At 40.6% G+C, this 15,654-nt stretch overlaps 1 protein-coding gene across 5 annotated transcripts in view; it reads left to right on the forward strand.

Moving 5' to 3' along the window:
* sema6cb (semaphorin 6Cb) overlaps positions 1-15,654 on the forward strand; it is a 167,724-nt gene that overhangs the window by 90,129 nt on the left and 61,941 nt on the right. For all 5 annotated transcript variants that reach the window (XM_028579971.1, XM_028579970.1, XM_028579973.1 and 2 more), the window contains 3 exons: positions 5,443-5,643; positions 11,304-11,418; positions 12,548-12,605. In XM_028579971.1, coding sequence (XP_028435772.1) covers positions 5,502-5,643; positions 11,304-11,418; positions 12,548-12,605 — 315 coding nt within the window. In that variant the 5' untranslated portion in view covers positions 5,443-5,501. The remainder of the gene's footprint in view (positions 1-5,442; positions 5,644-11,303; positions 11,419-12,547; positions 12,606-15,654) is intronic.

A 15,654-nucleotide genomic window follows, 5' to 3' on the forward strand; every position in this document is an offset into this window, starting at 1 on the left:
ACTATAAATAGGTAGAAAGTGCCACTACATTGCCGTTACTGTCATTCCCTGACTGCAATGATGGCGCCGAGACTCAGAGCACAGATGCGGAAGACTCGGAAACGCTGACCCATCAGAGCAGGCTGGGCTTTTCCAGGAGGTGGCTTGAAGAGACGGGCGTTAAAACAGAGGGTTTTACACAGAAGGTGAATACAGGTATATTCAGACATAGTATGAGAAATATACAGTGTTTCTTGAACATTAAAGCATGTTAACATGTTCTTGTAGAAACCCAAAATACAAGTATTAACCTGAAAATGAGCATGATGTTGGACCTTTTTAAAGGTTTCTGTAACAATAGCTTTACCACCCAGCAAGAAATACTATTTGTTGTTGGAGCAGGTCATAGGAGGTATGAAGGGTGTCATGGAGACACTGATGTAACCTGATGTTTCTATAAGCACCACCGCAGTACTTATTTGTTGATTTGCGTGAATTATATACATCACACCCTTCCGGCATATTATACAACCAGGGTCTGTATTCTTTTGTCCCATTTTCTTTCATAGTGAATGCTGTCTCTGTTGCTTTTTCTATAATTGCTTATATCTTGTATATAATTACTACCGTACTTATATTGCCTAGCTTAGGAAGCTGTTTTTTTTTTTTAACCGCCTGCTTAGAGCAGAGGCTAACGTGGCTAATTGTTACTGAAGTTATCCAGGAGTCAAGGGATGCGCTCGCTCATTATTCTGGCCACCGTGTACCACAAATATGTCAGTGGAGGACCGTGGGGCTTAAACATTTTCACAGCCAAGGGGCTGAGAGAGATCCAAGTGCACAGAGGTGTGAGGTGAGAGGTACTCTATTCTGTGGCTATCAAAGCGAGTGGATTAGCCTCACCGCCACTGAAGCTCTGGGGAGGTCAGGGAATATTAGAGGGTGATTCTGTATTAGGATTATGCTCCGCTGTTTAGTTGTGTGCATCAGGTGTTGGCAGAAAAAAAAACGTCCTGACAATCGACAGGTGCATACTGTGCAATGCAGTTGATTGAGGAAAAAAACTGAGTTTAGGATATTTGTGGGGCCGTTTTTCCTGGCCATGCGGGGACCGTAGAACATATTAACTTGCAAGAGTTAATGTTTGAATTCAAATGACTCCCTGGCCCCCATGCCACCCAATAAAGACCAAGATTCTCTTTTTATTAAAGTCTCATTTTTACATTAATGCAATTGAAGGCCTTGAGACTCCAAACAGATAATCAATGGAATCCCAGCGTCCCGGAAACCCCTTTTCCCCCAAAGAGACCCAACTGCCAATGTCTCCCAGATGGCTTAACAAGTCCAGTTCATTAAAAACAAAATGATCCGGGCACCCCCGTCCAAACCCTAGAACACAGAGAGCAAACACGAGATCAGATAATCGGTGGCTTATTTCCCTTCAACAGCTGTCAGCTCATCAGCCGTCCACTCCCCCCTCAGATTGCACAGAAAGTCATTAACTGATTAGACTTTGTGTTAGGTTAAATTAAGAAGGTTCAGAATTCCAGAGGGGAGATGCTTTGTTGACACATTTGCATGGGAGGTAAACATGGGAGCTTGAGGACGGCAGGTGTGTGTCTACTTTGTGTTGAAAAGGTCAAATGGGGATATGCAGCCCTTTTACTCCAGTTGTTTTCTCAGGACAGTGTCAGAGCTGGAACAAACCGGATCAGAGCCCTAACCTTTTAATATGGGCATCGTTACATTTTTGTCAAATCACTCAGCTGTTTGTTGCATATTTTAGCCTAATATTAAACGTCAAGTTTTTGCTGAATATAGTCATTTATGTCCAGCAGGTCTCTAAAATATAGCAAACTAGTGTGGCATTTCATCTGATAAAATAAGCCAAACTTTTTGCATATATTTTGAATGCCATCTTTACACAACTAATTAACTTATAATAATATTATGATTTAAGGTAGGCTGAATTGTATGAGCAAATAAAGAAAACAAAGAATCTGAAGGAGCATTCAGTGCCACCTTTCAATACTCCATACAATACTAGAACAACTTCTATAGTCAGTTTACACTAAAATTAATTTTGCGTCCTTAAGGAGTTGACGCTCAAGAAATGTTCACACGTTGAACATACGTACAAAACCTATTCAGTCATGACAAATAAACCTATCACATTATATCCTCTGGATTCAGATCTCCGATAGCAGCACACTACTACACTCCGTTTAAATGGAGGGACTCTAAATTGCCTTTTGGAGGGTGATTTCATGTCCCTTGTTAGTACATTAATCACTACACACCAACTTGTAAGCAAGTCTGATGTCTCATGTAGTGTGATTAACAAACTACAGTACATATGGAACAGAAATGTACTGTATGCCTTGTATTTCAGGTGCAAGACTGAACCATTTTTGCAACAGGATTCATTGATGTGGATTTTTTTGTATTACTTATTTACTGCCATATAATCCTCAAACATAGACTATGAATTTATAAATCTGTGGCTTGAGCATGTCAATATTTTGGAAGTAATTCCAGTCTTGCTCTGAAGAATTATATCCTGACACAGCATTTCTCTCCTTTGTTGGACTTGTTGACTGAGGGCTCATCAGTTTGTTTATACATGATCACAGACCTCTTGCTGAGCCAACTCCCTTTTAGACTGGTTCCCCTTTGGAAAATGGAGGGCCATGACCGTTCAGACTAACCAGTTCGACAGCCCCTGGCAGCCAGCGCAGGTTGTTTTTGTGTATTATGTTGTGTCAGTGACGACGTGTGTCTGTTCAATGTGCTGCTTACTGATGTTGCAATGAAAGGGCAATCAATTCTTTAATCCTAAATGTAATATAGCCTGCAGTTCATCACAGTGTAATTGAACTCTCTTCTTTTTAAGTGCCCACATTGTAAAAAGTAAGATTTCCATGTTTTTATTTTTTAAATTATAAAGCAGGTTGAGGTGCTTTATAAATGCTGTGACAGTATCAAAATGCTCAATCCACAGAGAAATGCACACAGCCTGTATTCAGAAACTGCCTTTTAAACAAGTCGTCAGGATTTCTGTACGGTTGTGATGTCACAACTACGCTCTATATAGGTACAGTAAAAAGTGCCGCTAAAGTGCTGTCAGTCATTCTCTGGCTGCAGTGGCGATGCAGAGACTCCAAGAGTGCAGATGCTGTAGGCCCAGAAACGCACAGACTGTGCTTTTTCGGGAGGGGGGCTTAAAGAGACAGGCGCTAAAACGGAGCCTTTCAGACAGAGGGTGAATACAGGTATATTCAGACAGACAGTTTAATAAAAATATATATTTTTTTACATTAAAGCATACAAGTATGAACCTGAAAATTAGCATAATATGGGACCTTTAAAGCAGTAAAGTGTCTTCATGGTGTGTTTTGCTTGTAGTAGAAGTCAGCTTGAGTTTCAGTGTATATGATTGGTCTTGCATAATCTCTTGTATTCACTGTGGTTGTTTTGCATGCATCATCATCACACTCTGCTGGCTGCCTTCCTTTAGCTAAGCACCCAGGTTGTCATTAAATGATCTCTGCCTTCCTTCCTCACAAGGATTTAATGCTCCCTCGGTGTGCTGCTTATGTTTTTTAGATGGCTGTGTTTGGGACCCGTTGTATGCCGTTTAACAGTGGTTTTGTTTTTGCATTGTTGTTTTTGACCAAAGTTCTTACAGCCCTTTTGGTCTACCCTGAATGTTTTTGACATTTTAATGGCTTATTTCTCATGGATTTGTCTCTTGCAGCGATATCACTAAAACATAATCTTTTTCTCTTTCAAACGGCTGTCCTCCCCGGCAGGAAAAAAACCCATCCAAATCATGGCATATGATGCTAATCCATCAGGTATATTGTCCTCATATATCGCCTAAGGCAGGCCACACAAGCCGTTGTAATAAATAAAGTAAACACAAGCAGACACCCGCCCACTCGCCTCGATTTATTGCGTTGTGATAATCGCTTGACCTCATTGCTAAATGCAGCTTTCTGCCCTGCATTTAAATGAAGCAGACTATTATCAATATTGATGACAGTTCATGTCTCTGTTGACTTAATTTTCTGCTCCCACTTAAAGCCATGTGGCCCACGTCTCATTGCCAAGCGACACCGTGCATAAATCTGGGAGGACTTGTAGGACACATTGCCCTAAATAAGTGGGCAGTAAGCACAGGTCATCGCAGTTCGAAGTTTGTTTCGACAAATCCCTCTGCCACCCATCTGTCACTGTCTCTTCCCTCAGATATCAAACAGATGTGGAAATTAGCATTTGTGCACAATCGCAGCCTTGTGCACAACAACTAGAGATGCTAATTATTCCCACGTAGACACTCAACGCCAACTTTCGCCTTAACTTTATTTTTGGAGAGCCGTTTTCAGGACTCTTTTGTCAAACCATTAGTTTAAAATAGTAATTTGTGACTTTACATCAACGCAGGTGGATGAGGTTGCAACATTTGTGTGCATTCTTAACCCATGGATTTCTGCACTTCCTTGAATGAAAAGAACCAGCAATATTTATCCCTTGTCTGCATGCTGTGTATTTTGATGCAGATAAAATGTGTAATATATTAAATATGGAATATTATAACATTATTCAATAGTTTTTAAATAGCACATTTTGATTGGTGGACTATGTGATGTTTGAATTCCTTCTAGCTTTTTTCATTTTTACCTTTTTCCATTTTTTTGCACTTTTTTTCTATTATACATTTCTTCTTATACTTTGTATAACAAATGTATTTTAGAGTTGCAGCTTAATGTGTCAATCCATGTCTTGATATGTCCCATATACATATGTTATTTTATTATTTCATCCTTGAATGTCTAAACTGCTTATTATCTTAAGGATCATGGAGAGCTGTAACCGATCCCAGCGTGGCTACTGTAGGTAGTGAACATCTTGGACAGGTCTCCATTATATCACATACAGACCCTTAACGGGAGTAATTAATGCTGCCGTCAGGGCCTGGGGGTGGGGCGGGGTGAGAGTGTGGAGCGTGGTGTTCTCCTCGGTGTAATTGTGCCAAGTCACCTGTGAAAGACTTTGGTTGGCAGTAAATGAGGCAGTTGTCCCGGTGGTCAGGGCCCCGGCAGCCCGCCTCCTCTCCTGGTAGCGTCCCTCCCTGTGGCTGTTTCTCTCTCTGACTCCATCCACGTTTTTTGTGTGTGTCTGCACTCTCACAATCTCTGCGCTTCAGTGGACACTCAATCACATCGCCGCATTGACATAAGGCATTGCATGCTAATATGAACTTAGCTGCCACGTTTAAACATTGCTGCTAACATTGTTTAATCACAGTTTTATTTTTTTTATTTTTTTTTACTTGATCTACCAATGCAATTTCAGCGTTAGGAGTACTGTAATGTACTCCAAGCTCTAGCAGCCATGGTTGAATCACTGAGGTGCATATGCTAACTGTCCTAACCCTGATAACCTTGGGTCTCGTTGTAGGTGGGAGGTGAATCTGCTGTGGGCCATGTGTTTCTGCTGAGGTCTCATCTTCTGCCAAAATGAGGCTGACGCCTGGCTCGCCTCGACCCGTCCTGCCGGCCATCCTGGCTCTCACCTTAGCCGCCTTCTTAACTCAGCTGTCCTCAGGAGCCACGCCGTTCCCCCAAGACCTGGAACCAATCAGCATCGTGGGGAGAGAATGTAAGTTCAAAATCGGTTGTGTTGCCATGGTGATCCCAGTTGCAGGAGTAGATGTAAAAGTAAAGCAAGGGTCCCTGAGACATCATATCATCACTTGGGAACACGGCTTAGAGCAGTGGATGTTTTTTTTTTTTTAGGCCATGTTCGCAGCAAGGAAATTTGCAGAGGTTTACGCTGCTGGAATATTTATTCCGTTTGTTATGTCGTCTTTGTGTGAATATGGCCATTTTAACTCAGTACAAGAAACATAATTTTAATTTTTCAAAAATACCATATTTTTGTTGTTACTGCACATTGCTGCAGCTCCTCTTTTCACCCTGTGTGTTGAGCTCTCTGTTTTAGCCTTTAAAGTGAGGCATCTCACTTCTGTTCTATCTTTGTTGGAAGTCGCACATGCACAGTAGCTAGGTAAGGACTACTAACCAGTCAGAAGCAGAGTATGAGGGCGTGCCACGCTAGCAGCTAGGCGAGCATTATAACGTGTGTTACAAAGTGACGCACGTTTGTCTCTGAAGTAAAGGCTGGACTACAATAGAGCTGTTTGGAGCAGTTTATGAACAGTGTTTTCTGTCAGAGATGGTAAGTCCCTTTAGGGTGAACTTTGGGCTTTTTCACTTTGTAAACCTATAACGTGCACAAGAAAGATACATAACACAATAAAGGAAAGGGGAAAAAGCCAAAAAGCATAATGTGAGCATTTTAAGCTACAGTTGGTAACTTTTATGAAAAAATACTTTGTCATATTTGCTGAAACTGTCACTATATCCTGACCCGTACTACATGAATCAGATTATCTGTAAAAAAAAAAAAAAAAAAAAATTCACGTTCCCCTGCTTCCTCCTGGTGCCCCTAATGGCGGAAGGAAAACGACCAATCAGAGCCGAGAAGTGTCTTACAGTGTCAGTGACTGCTCCGATCAAACTGTAAAACTAGGCAGCGCTGATAATAAAAAAAAAAAAAAAAAAATTAAAAATTATTTTATTGCGTATTTTTCGCCTAAAAGTTTTTCAGAAACATATTTTAGTGTTCTGTTCAGCTGTAAAATGAGAGTTTGCTCCGACCGGTAGGATTTGCTTGGTTTTGACTCAATCACAAACTTTCTGTGAAAAACACCTCCAATATTGACATGTACCACATTAAGGTAAATATTACTTAACATTTTCACTCATGTGAAACCAAAACGTCAATAACAAATGTTGTTGTTAATTTGGACAAACAGGAATTTAGTAAAACAATCACAATACAATTACAGTGACAGTCCATAAAGGCTAATGTTGAATTATTGCCCAGTCCATTATGTGACTGCAGCTTTCAGCACCAGCCGTTAAGATAAGACTTTGACTGAGGAGGATCTTGGACGTGTGTGACGCTCTCAAGACACTGCTTCATCGGACCAGCCTGGGGACTCATCAATGGCACCCAATCACTGGGGAGGTCCACAGAAGAGGTCCTGGCTGCTAAATGTAATGGCCCATAATTGATTTAAGAGGTGGCTGAAACTATGGCCCACACACTGTAATTGATCTATCTGGAAGAGAGTAACGCAACCATTAGCAGAAATAGCTGCCCTAATAGTGCTATATGTGGAGCTCCATCCCAGGTGTAATGAGAGCAATTTATCACCTCTGGTTCCAGCAGGTGACAGCGTGGCACAAGGTCCCGCAAAACTATGTGAGACGTCCGTTATGAATTGTAGTACTTCACGAGGCCGAAGTCTATGAAATCATACCTGAGTCACTACTTCTTTCGCAAAGTGGACAGGTGACTCTCCTCAGCATCTTGTCTTTTTTGTGATGAACTGAGTGCGGAGTATGTTTAAGGCAAGAAAAGATATTATTATACAGGAGCTGCTTCTAGAAAAAGCCACTGCCATAGTTTTATCTTACAAGCATTCACTCTTTTCCCCAGAATTTGATTCTCAGCTGGATGCATATGCTTCATAAACCACATTCTGATGATTGATGTCAAACAGTGTATCATGGAGGGCAAAGTTATAAAGTATATCATACGTTTTGGTTGCAACTTAGGACTGTATTAGACAATTTCACTTGCATGAACTTTTGATTTAGACCATAATAGGACACTAAAACTCTGCTGATGCCAAAACTCTACAACACTATTTTGGGAGGTCCATCTCATCTACACTGTGGTAATTGAAAGTAATTGGTTTTGAATGGTGAATTGATTCTACTTAGAATCACTTTAGAACCATGTCATAATAAATACATGAAAAGGGTATACAGTTTGACTGTTCCCTTTACAGACGATTTATTATGTAGCTTCTTATGTTAATTAGTATGTCGCTGTAACCCTAACACATATGCACATAGGGGCTGCATTGTTTTAGGTTTTGTGCTACTAGTAAAAGGGATAAGATGACATATAGTCTATAGACCAGTAGAGCTGGTCAATATATCGATATTATATTGATAGCATGAAGATATCAACTTAGATTTTGGATGTCGTAATATGGCATAAGTGGTGTCTAAGTAATTAATTTCAAGATAAACAGTATAATTTGGCTAAGGTGCTCGATGACCTTGTATTAAGGGCTGTGGCGATTGCTCGCGCAGTCCGCGGCGCTTCTGGAACGCAGCGCAGACGCGGCCGGTGGAAAATAGGGGCAAGAATTTGTCCTGAGTCGACAATTGAGAAGAGAACTTCCCTAAAAAAATAAAAAAAAGTTTCTCTCCTCCACCATAGTGCTTCCGACTCCCTGTAGCTAAAATTGAACGCCTATCTTTTTTTTTTTGTCGATGCTAGCCAGCCAGCCAGTGACAATTGATAACCGTTAATAATATGGCTTGTCCATCTCAAGTAGTCTACCAGTACATTCTAATCAAAGATACAGGCAGTCTTGTGTGCATTCAAAACATAGATACAGGCATGACAAGAATGCCAATTTAATAAAAACAAAAAGTACAGGTATTTTTTTGGACTTCTTATGAGTTCTGAGCCTTGAGTTTAGGAATTGCTTCTGTACTAGGAAGATAGGTTATTACCTGTTTTTGAAGTTAAAGTGATGTTTCGGAGTAATTTCACCCTAGGGTCCTTTGCACCATGACCTTGAGCCAAACACCCCCCCCAGAAGCTTTTTTTACCTGGTCGAACATTGGGAGAGTTAGCGTAGAGTAGCTTTATCAGCTGAATAGCTTATTAGCGCAGGGGCTAATGGACTCACGTTTGTATCTCGTAAATGACTCCACTAATAATGCCCGAAATGATACCAAAGGTCTACACTAGTACAAATAGGTTATGCATTCATAAAACGACGGATTGGAAAGTTTGTAAGTACACCAGAAGTTTATAAACACTTGCCTGCTCTCTTCTGCTCTCTGTTGCTGCTGCTACCTGCAGTTAGACGAGTGCTAAGGGCTGTCTACAAATTACTACACCGAAAAGAGATACAACAAAAATATTTATTAATTAATGATTAAATAAGGTAATGTCTCCAAACTTACCTCAGTTATTACTTGTCTCCTGCTAGTTATACTACAGCACTTAGTTAAAAAAAAAAGTAAAATAAAAAAATATTTTTGTTGCATCTCTTTTTGGTGTTGTAATTTGTAGACCTCCCTAAGCACTCGTCTTACAGCAGCAACAACAACAACAGAGAGCAGAAGCCAGCAGGCTGTACTTAGAAACTTTCCAATCCATCGTTTTATGAGTACATAACCTATATGTACTACAGTAGACGTTTGGTATCATTTCGGGCATTATTAGTGGGGTCATTCACGAGATACAAACGTGGGTCCATTAGCCACTGCACTAATAAGCTATTCAGCTGATAACGCTGCTCTACGCTAACTCTCCCAATGTTAGACCCAGGTGAAAAAAGCTTCTGGGGGGGTGTTTGGCTCGAGGTCATGGTGCAAAGGACCCTAGGGTTAAATTACTCCGAAACATCACTTTAAGATAGGTTAAGTAGTTGGGATGTTTTTCTGTAATGAGGCCATTGGTTTGACTTAGCCTGTGGCCAGCATCGCACATGATTTTTCAGATGGAGTGATCCTACACAACTCTAGGCGCCATCACCTGCTCCTGGAGTTTGCGGTGCCCCAGCTGCCCCCCAAGCTTTAGAGGATGTGAAAGTGCTGAAGAGTAATTAGAAAATCCTCATTTACCAGGGGGAGGATAGCGGGGCGGGCCGCTGGGAGTCTCTTCACCAGACAGCACAGCAAGGTCCAGCGCCCAGCCAGACATTAGGCATTTCAATCTTTAAACAGTCGATTCGAGACCAGCGGTTAGGGGGGCATACGGCTCCCTGTAGAGAGACTAATTTCCGATTTGTGGTGTATTTCTAGTGGGGATTGCTAATTCAGCAGCAGCCCAGGTCAGATGGGAGGCTGGAGGGCACTTAATACAGTACTTTACAGATCCAGAGCACCGTGGCCTTGAGCTTGAGAATCTTTGCTTGGTTGTAAAAAAATAAATAAAATAAAGAGGAGACAGCAGGGGAGGTTTCTGTGATGTGAAAGACAGTATTGAACAGGGTAATTTTATTTCTCCCTGGGGCATCCTTCTTTTCCTAATCGAACGTTTGCAAAGCATGTCCAGCTACTGACTGGCTGTCATTCTGTTATTTAAGTACTGGACACTGTCTCCCATTGTTGAAATTAATATTTCCCTCCAGTGACTTAGCCTGCCGGAGTAGAAAAGGGCAAGAAATAATTACAATACAGAAGAGGAAGAAGGAAAAATGAAAATCAGCCGTAGTGCAACATAGAGTTGGCATTACTGTATATCCTTCTCTTTCTCTTTGCAACACTTCCCCCAGATCATCTTATCTCACAGTTGTTATGCTGCTGCACACACATACCTCTTTGTTATGTGTGAATACACCTGATTTCCATTGAATGGTATATTTAATGTATCCTGCCTGCAGTAATGGATATTTTATATTTTTGACTTTTTTTCACCATGTGGTGTTACTTGTCATAAAAGGTTTTTCAGGGCGGTTACATTGCACTCATGAGTGACCTCCGAGACAGTTGAGTGCTATTTAACTGTGGTTCGACCAGACAGACCGATGTTTCCATTGAGATGGTTCTTAGTTTTTTGGTTTCCTTGTCCTCACTTGGCACAGTCCCCAAGCATGTCAGTTAATAAATGCTTACCAGGAGCCGTTTATTTAAATCAGACTGACTTCTTTGACACGAAAAGCTAATTTGCAACTTTGTATGCTATTTTCTCCCGTGCTCATCCACCTACACAAGTGCACATTAGCATACAGCCTATGCTCGGGATCTTTGGCACAATACACCAAATTGTACTCTTGGTTTAGTGTTTCTTAAACTTTATAAGTGTGATATTTTTTCCAAGCTGCTGATTTGTTTTGGATAAATGTTAAGCCATTGTTGTCCTGTCTCTTTACAAATCTGAAACTAACAAACCTAGCTACTTTTAAAAGCACTGACATATGACGGCTAAGAATGAATTTCATGTTTTTAAAAGCCAGCCTTGCGTTGGTGAACAGTTCTCACTGAACTGAAGTCAGGTTTGACCCCTGTCTTTCATTCCCAGTTCTGAAAACGATGTTTTTAAAAAAACGAAATATGTCTGTGTCGTGTTTTGGAACCTTTGCTGAGAAGCTTGGCCGGTGTTTGCTGTTATGAGTTCTTGAACATTTTCTTTTTCTCTCCATCTCTTTACCCACGCAGCCTCCTACCTCTATCCCAGCTTCCAGGGACTCATGTCGGACAATGACACCGTCCGCCTGGGCCTGGACTTCCAGAGGATGCTGAGGATCAACCGCATGCTCTACATCGCTGCCCGGTCAGTCATCACCTGCTAGTTTAACATTACAAATTAGGGATTTTTAAAAAAATATTGAATATCTGCCGATACTGAATCCCGATACCATACGTGTTTTTGCCTAGATAATAGAGCTGCACACCGTTTTTTATTTTACAAAAATAACTAAGTTAACAAAGTATCTGAAAGAGGTCTTCAGCTTAAGATTCAAGATTAATCCCACAACAGGGAAATTCCCACTGACAGTGCAGTTAGCGTTTTTGTAAAACTCGCATATAAAATCAACTGCTATTTAGAATGGTGTAGAAGTAACTAATTAATTAAAGGATCGGAGTAAGGTGATTGGGGTGACTGCCGATTCCCGATCATTTGAAAAATGCCCATATCTGCTCCAATCCAATTGGGACATCCCAATTACAAATACTCTGATGTGGCTTTGTTTACATTCTTTACGAAGGGTGGAAATCGGACTGGGATGTTAAAATGGAGCATAGTTTTAGCTTTCAGTACAAAAGATTTCTTTGTTTCTCACCCTCATACACAAATACATTACACTGTACACTATCTGCAAATCGAATCATGTGAATACATATGCATGGTGGCACAAATGCTCCAGCAGTTTTTCTAGAGCATTTCTCAGCCTAACTGCATGTTGCTCCCATCTCGATCAAGATGCCGTAGGTTAATTATATAAAAAGTACGAGGTTGCCGCTCCTCTACCTATTTTCCATTGTGCAAACTAAATTCTGCCACAGTCTTTGGCTCGGTCTCAAACTGCAGTGCTCTCACTGCCAAGAAGATTACTAATGTACCTAAATGGACTTAATATTTTCCACAGCTGCATAACACAAAGTGCGTGCCTCGCTTCACAAGTGATTCATATGGGTTGTGTCGCTAGTGGGGAAACCTTTGGTGTTGGAAAACTTTTTCTGAAGTTGAAAAGCCAATAAACTTTGCCTGTTAATCCACCTTCCTCCCTCAGTTCACCTTCAATCAGTGCTATTGAAGCATTTTCTTTGGAAAGCAGGTTTTGGTGAAGTGGTTGGATCAGAGGCTTATGGAGCTTTGCATTCAAGAAGTGTCAGGGCTGACAAAAACCGCATGTGGAGATGGCCCCAATAACGGCGTCTTGACTCTCTATCTCTTGCAGGGACCATGTGTTTGCCATCAATCTCGCCACTTCATCTGATCAGATAATCCCACAGCAGGTAGGAAAGTCTGTCCACATTCAAAGTCACCTCTGTTTCATTGTTTAATAATTGGGTCCAACATTCTCTTAAAATGTGTGTGTGGGTCGATTATTCGTGTATTTACCGAACAATATTTGATGCGTTGCATTTTTTTTCTTACTGCAGTAAAAAAGCAACGTATCACCGCAAATTAGCAGTTAACCGCAACCATAACAGGCTTCATGTGATGTCAATACTGCCGTTAAAGTGAAGGATGTTACACCCTTTACACTTTCCTGCAATTACTGTTAAAATAGGTTTTAGGATTTTGTGGCCATTTAATATACAATATGAGAAAAAAAGTAAAATCTTTCCCATAACTGAAGCTAGGGCTGGGTCATAATTCAATATGACAATTTATCGTGATTCAATGGAAACATATCGTGATGAAATCCTCTATCAAGACATCGTTATTTACAATAACGTTGTCTGAGTTGATAATACCAAGCACATACTAACTCAATGTTCTTAGAAAATCTGTTTTTGAGTGAATATAATTTGAACAATTGCAGATTTGTTTTAACATCACAGTATTTTCGTGCATGCATGTAAACACAGTCCGTATATAGTTGGAAAAAAATCTCTATAATTTCACTTGAAACGGTTGACCACATTATTTATCTAAAATCTCATTGTAAAAAATATTTTGTGAAAGTACCAACTGTCAACCCTACAATATCGTCGCAATATCGATGTATTTGGTCAAGAATATGGGGATACCTGATTTTCTCCATATCGCCCAGCCCTAACTGAAGCTGGGGTTTTGATAGTCAATTGTGATATTTTGCATGATATATCATAAGACTAGTTCTTGTTTTTCTGCACTACTTCACTTTAACGTGACAATCTCTCGTGTGTATGTTTGTATCTCATTATTTTCCTTTCTACCCTTGCCTGACTTTTCATCCAAATATCAAGCAATCTTTCTTCAGACATATATCCAATACAAGTGGAGCCGGGCTCTTGTGGCTTTTGAAGTGCCGTGCTCCTTCCTATCTGAATCTCATTTGTCAAACATGATTGCACTTAAATAAAAGCCCTCCGAGGCCTGGACTTTTGTTTGCTTGTATATTAGATTAGCACTAAACGTGGATATTCATTCCGCTAAGGCTACTACTCTATCTGTCAGGGAGATCTAAAGTATTGATTTGGGTATCAACTGTGGCACAAAGAAATGCGAACTTTTGAGCAGCACAATTTCAGTCCATCTTTTTTTAGGTATGTTATATGAGAACTTAGATATTGAATGTTTGTTTATAATGCATTTTTGTTTAGCCATTTACCCAAACCTCTGCTGCCTCCAGTGTGACAGCACGAACTGAGTGGGAAATTATTGATGACTTTACCCAGATTCTGCTTCTTACCGCCTCATATTTCTCTGACTGACTAATCAACATAAAAACTAGGTGTGTCTTCTTCATCACAGATCCATCCCTTTGCTCGGGCTCATTTTTAACCAGCTCTTCATTTTTCACACTGGGCACTCATTCTTATTCTCCCCTTCACTGATCTCCCCGGGCTTGGGTGGCCATAAGTAATTATTAGTAAACCAAATGGAGCGTGGACAAGGCCGGGTTTATTACCATAATGCTGACCCCTACTGAATCGTATCTGATCTTCACAAAGTCACGCCGAAGACGTTCCATGCATGGACCTGGAGGACAGAGTGCTGGCTTTAAAGCCAGAGACAGCAACAAGTTGTGTATTGCTCAGAAAATGATTGATATGTTAGTCCTCATTATTGATTGTAATATTTTGTAGATGGATTGTATTGTTTTTTTACCAAAAATGAATCAAACAGTCAAAAGATGTGCATCATCATATATCCTATAACATCAGTAAGGCTGGCAATATTCTATATTTTTCTTATTGTTGATAAATCTCTTACCATAACCAACCTACCAACGAGTGTAGCCACCGTTGGTAATGGTTGACACGCTCCTTTCATTACCACGATCACAGCCACTGTAGTTTAGTTTGAGTCGATCCCACATACGCTGTCCGCTGAAAAAAAGTCCCTAATAAATGCACTATTTACTCCTGTTTGAATAAGCTTTACTAAAAACTACAGCTGTTATGTTTTTGTACGAAATGAAACTATATATTTAAGACCTATTTCACGTACAAGTATATCTGCAGGAAGAGCCAATAGGCTTTGGGCCAAGTGCCACAGAAAGGATAGGGAAGTCAGAGAGAATGAGTCATTGGTGGTTTTGGCCATTTTTAGGGATTTGTTGATTATTTTCCACGTCGTGGAAATAAACAATGTTGGCTCGAAGGTGTAAAGCAGGAAGCATTTCACAATTAAGATGTGTGTCTCTTCTTCATCAGGTGCTAGTTTCCCTGTGTCCCCAGCAGTTAGATTGCATTTCTGGTTTGACTGCTGGACTGAAAGCTATTCGATAAAAATGGAATAGCAGCTCCGAGAACAAGGGGCCTGTAAGGACAAATTGTTTTTCAGGCACTTATGGTCCAAGATGAGTGACCCCTCGGCTCTAGTAAGGCCTCAAAATGTAATATACCACAGGGTGGCTTATTGCCAGGTTGTAGTTGAGAACACCTTGAGACAAATTTAAGACCCTAACAGCCAAAAAGAGAGAGAGAGAAAGAAATGTATAAGTCTCTCAAGTTGTGCATCTAAGGCATAGGTCTTGAATTTCTTTTGTGTTGTCTAGTTCCATTTTTTTTTCTTTTAATTTGGTTGGATACAAGGATGCATACTGTACAGTAATTGACAAAAGAATGACGTGGAACTAAAACAGAAGTGTACACAACCGTCTGTGTGGTATTTATGAGCTCTGAGAAAATTCTGGTCAGTAAATTATCGGACAATTGAAAGGATCACATTAAACGTTCAACTAGGCAGAGCTTGTTAACAAGTTGATGGATCTTTTTTCCATTACAGCCCACTGGGTGACTAGGTGTGGGTGTGGGGGGGGTGGGTGTTGGTGTGCCACAAACCTGTGTGTGTGTGTGTGGGGACTATAAGGGGGCGGAGCTTTTGGCCAGTAGATTAATTGGAGCTAAT

The sequence above is a fragment of the Perca flavescens genome, chromosome 6 (assembly GCF_004354835.1).
Source record: "Perca flavescens isolate YP-PL-M2 chromosome 6, PFLA_1.0, whole genome shotgun sequence".
NCBI classification, from domain to species: domain Eukaryota; kingdom Metazoa; phylum Chordata; class Actinopteri; order Perciformes; family Percidae; genus Perca; species Perca flavescens.